At 32.9% G+C, this 3129-nt stretch overlaps 1 protein-coding gene across 2 annotated transcripts; it reads right to left on the bottom strand.

Annotated features, from left to right (window-relative positions):
* Positions 1 to 223: 223 nt before the first annotated feature.
* Positions 224 to 2180, bottom strand: LOC116846097 (GPN-loop GTPase 1). Of its 2 annotated transcripts, none has more exons than XM_032819523.1 (5): positions 2020 to 2180; positions 1489 to 1757; positions 1043 to 1407; positions 718 to 947; positions 224 to 614 (listed from the first exon to the last, which is right to left on the bottom strand). In XM_032819523.1, exons 2-5 carry the CDS (start codon positions 1745 to 1747, stop codon positions 275 to 277), a joined length of 1194 nt encoding a protein of 397 aa, XP_032675414.1. In that variant the 5' UTR covers positions 1748 to 1757; positions 2020 to 2180; the 3' UTR covers positions 224 to 274. The 2 variants fall into 2 exon arrangements, with proteins under 2 accessions (XP_032675414.1, XP_032675421.1); XM_032819530.1 differs by lacking the exon at positions 2020 to 2180 and adding an exon at positions 1850 to 2013.
* Positions 2181 to 3129: the final 949 nt, after the last annotated feature.

The following is a 3129-nucleotide window of genomic DNA, read 5'->3' as shown; positions in this document are numbered from 1 at the left end:
ATATATATATATATATATATATATATATATATATATATATATAAAACATTGGGTAGGAAGGTCAATTTTTTGTAAATATAATAATAACTACACATATTTCACGCAAAGTAGTAAATACTTATGTTTATAGAATTTAAATAAAATGTTTTGTTTTACGATTTAAATTTATTTAATACTTCACATTTTTTTATGTAAACTAGACATACTATAATGCAGAGAAAAATTATTTCTTAAGTTTATTAATTTGTAACAGAAAAGATTGTAACCAAAGCCATTAATTTTTACTTGTACTAGGTTCACATTGTTTTTTTTCTCGTTTACTCTGTTCCATATTGCGTCTACTGATATAATCTACAAAGGATTCTTCTTCTTTTGTTTCATCCTCTTCTTGTCGTGCGTGTATGTCCTCCGTTCCATCCTCGTCTTCGCTTGATTCATTACCTGGATGTTTCAGATAGAGTTCTGAGATTTCGCGACCACTGTTGACCGTCGCTACGAAAGGTACAGCTTCACCTATTCCACTTTTACTAGCGGCCTCTAATTGTTCATCTTTTTCATTGTTTCGTTGAGCTTCCTTCATCTTCTTTATTTTTTCAAAATCTTTTCTGTAATCACTTTAAGAAAAATATAAGCTATATTGATGTTTATGTCACAAAGGATTGTATAATGTATTGTTGTCAATGAATATAACAATGTTTTCAAAATAAATAGGTTTACCTTTCATATTTCTCCACAGCATCATTAACCAACTTAAGAAAATCATTAAATCCAGCACCTGTTACCGAAGAAACACCACAGCATTGCAAAGTTTGATAAAACTCGTCAAGTGTGAGTGACATACTCCGTGTTAAGTTGCTGACATAAGAGTGTTCCATATCGAGTGCTTCCTGAAAGGCCTCAAAATCTTGTATCCAATCAAGTGCATAATGATGATCAACAATATCAATCTGAAATATATAAATTCAGTTATGATTAATTTTACATAATCAGAAATTATACACATATTATTTATAAATGTTCATAATTATTTAAATCCAGTTACCTTGTTCATAACTACAATAAATGGCAATTTGGTTTTGTAAAGTATAGAGCAAGCATACAGCATGTTGGACATAAATGTGACTGGATTAACACTTCTCACACTATCCACTACATATACAATAACAGTTGGAAATTGGGAAGCTAATCCTTCTGATATAATTGTGCCACTGGCTGACCATGTAAAGACTTCAATTTGCCCTGGTGTGTCCAAAATTGTACAACTGTGATCTTCACTGGCTTTTTCAATAAGATCTATTACTTGATCAAACTTTGTGGAAAAAAGATTTAATGTTGTGACTATGGCACCATTTGGTCCGAGATTGTATTGTTTCATCACTTCTTTATAATTTACAGTGTCTCTTATATCTGAAAGGAAACATAACTCTTTGAAACAATTGGATATATTGAATATAACATAATTTTCGCACATTATATAACCATAGATACCTATGTTAGCAGGATATGGAACTTCTTTACAAGCAGGATCTAAATTAATGACATATGGTTTCGTCTCATTGTACAATTTAGACACTAGCCTTTGCACAAATGTTGTTTTGCCAGAACCAGCCATTCCAAGTACAATGATACATGGTATCCTTTTATCTGTGAATTTTTTTATATGTTGATCCTTTGTTGTACATTCAGTATCAGTGCTATCATGTTTTTCCGTAGTATCTAAATTATCTCTCTCTTTGGATTCAGACATATTTATCAATCTGTAAGATAAAATAAAGAAAAAATAAATGAATAAATAAAACGTGTGATCACAGATCTTAATTATAAATTATATAGATGTATATATATTTACACATTTCTTATTTTTTAATATATAATGTAATATAATAAAAATTGTTGCTCGACACTATAAGTCACAAACTATTAAAATAATATCCCATGATTTGCATTGTAATATAAAAAGAATTCTACGATTTCTTATCTATTGTCAGAGGAACTTATAAAAAAATAGATTGTAACCACCTTGTTTACAGCAACATATACTACTAAACTAAAAATGTGCTAACAGCGTATTTGCATTTTAGCTAATATAGCACATAGTATACGTTTCTACGCTGCATGCATTTAAACTACGGGTGCTTTCCAGCTACGTTTATTGTGTTACACAAAATCAGTTTATTGGTTGCATATTGGCCGGTATTCATAGTCGGGTGTATATCAGTTGGACACGGGGCAATTGGACAAAGTCCAATCACAAGTCGCTGTTCCAAGGGACCCTACAAATGTCTCTAATCACACGGTGCTGTGATTGGCTGTGTCTAAATGCACCGTGTCCAAGTGCACCGCTCCCTTCATAGTCGGGTCTTATTTTTAAGACTGCTTAAGTTCATCTTCAGATACTCCGTAACCAATGAAATAATCCGTTCATTATCTGAAGATAAACTTAAGACGGTTTTAAATATAAGATCTGACTATGAATATCGGCTATTATCTTACAAGCTATTTTAGATAATATGTGACCAATAAATTGCTTGTGTAACATAGCTGAGGAGGGGAGCGTCTCGATTGACCATGGTACGATTGGACATAACCAATACAAAGAATTATCTAGTGAATTACCAAGTCGAACCAATTATTACAATCTGTGTCCAATTATACCGTGGTCAATCGGGTCCCACTCACTGGAAAACATCCTACATTGCTCCACTGAGCTATTGGATCTGTTTGGTGTTTACTTTCAGATCTCATCAAGATTTAAAAGTACAAACCAATCAGATCCAAAAGTCACTGAATTTAGTGAACAATTGCGCCCATTCAGTACTACAATCGCTCATTGAGCGCTCAGTGAGCTCTTACATCCCATTGGCATATTCTTTTAGATCTCAAAATATATATCAATCAAATGTAAGAGCTTAGTGAGCGGTGTAGTACTGAGTACCCAATTGGTAATACTGAATAGGTACATCCAGAGGTGCGTTCGAAAACTCCACCCGGCTTCTCCTCTCTCTTTGGGTGTTTACCTTAGGCTGCGTTCAGATTCCCCACTCGGATATATTCTATTACTAGAAGTGCTATAGTATATGTGACATAATAGGTTTGTTCTTTCGACCTGAACTGACTGCACTAGTTCAT

The sequence above is a fragment of the Odontomachus brunneus genome, unplaced genomic scaffold (genome assembly GCF_010583005.1).
Source record: "Odontomachus brunneus isolate Ranch 3 - 2012 unplaced genomic scaffold, Obru_v1 Obru_scaffold_004, whole genome shotgun sequence".
Lineage (NCBI taxonomy): Eukaryota > Metazoa > Arthropoda > Insecta > Hymenoptera > Formicidae > Odontomachus > Odontomachus brunneus.
Note: the sequence above shows the minus strand (reverse complement) of the source record. Positions and strands in the feature narration are given on the sequence as shown.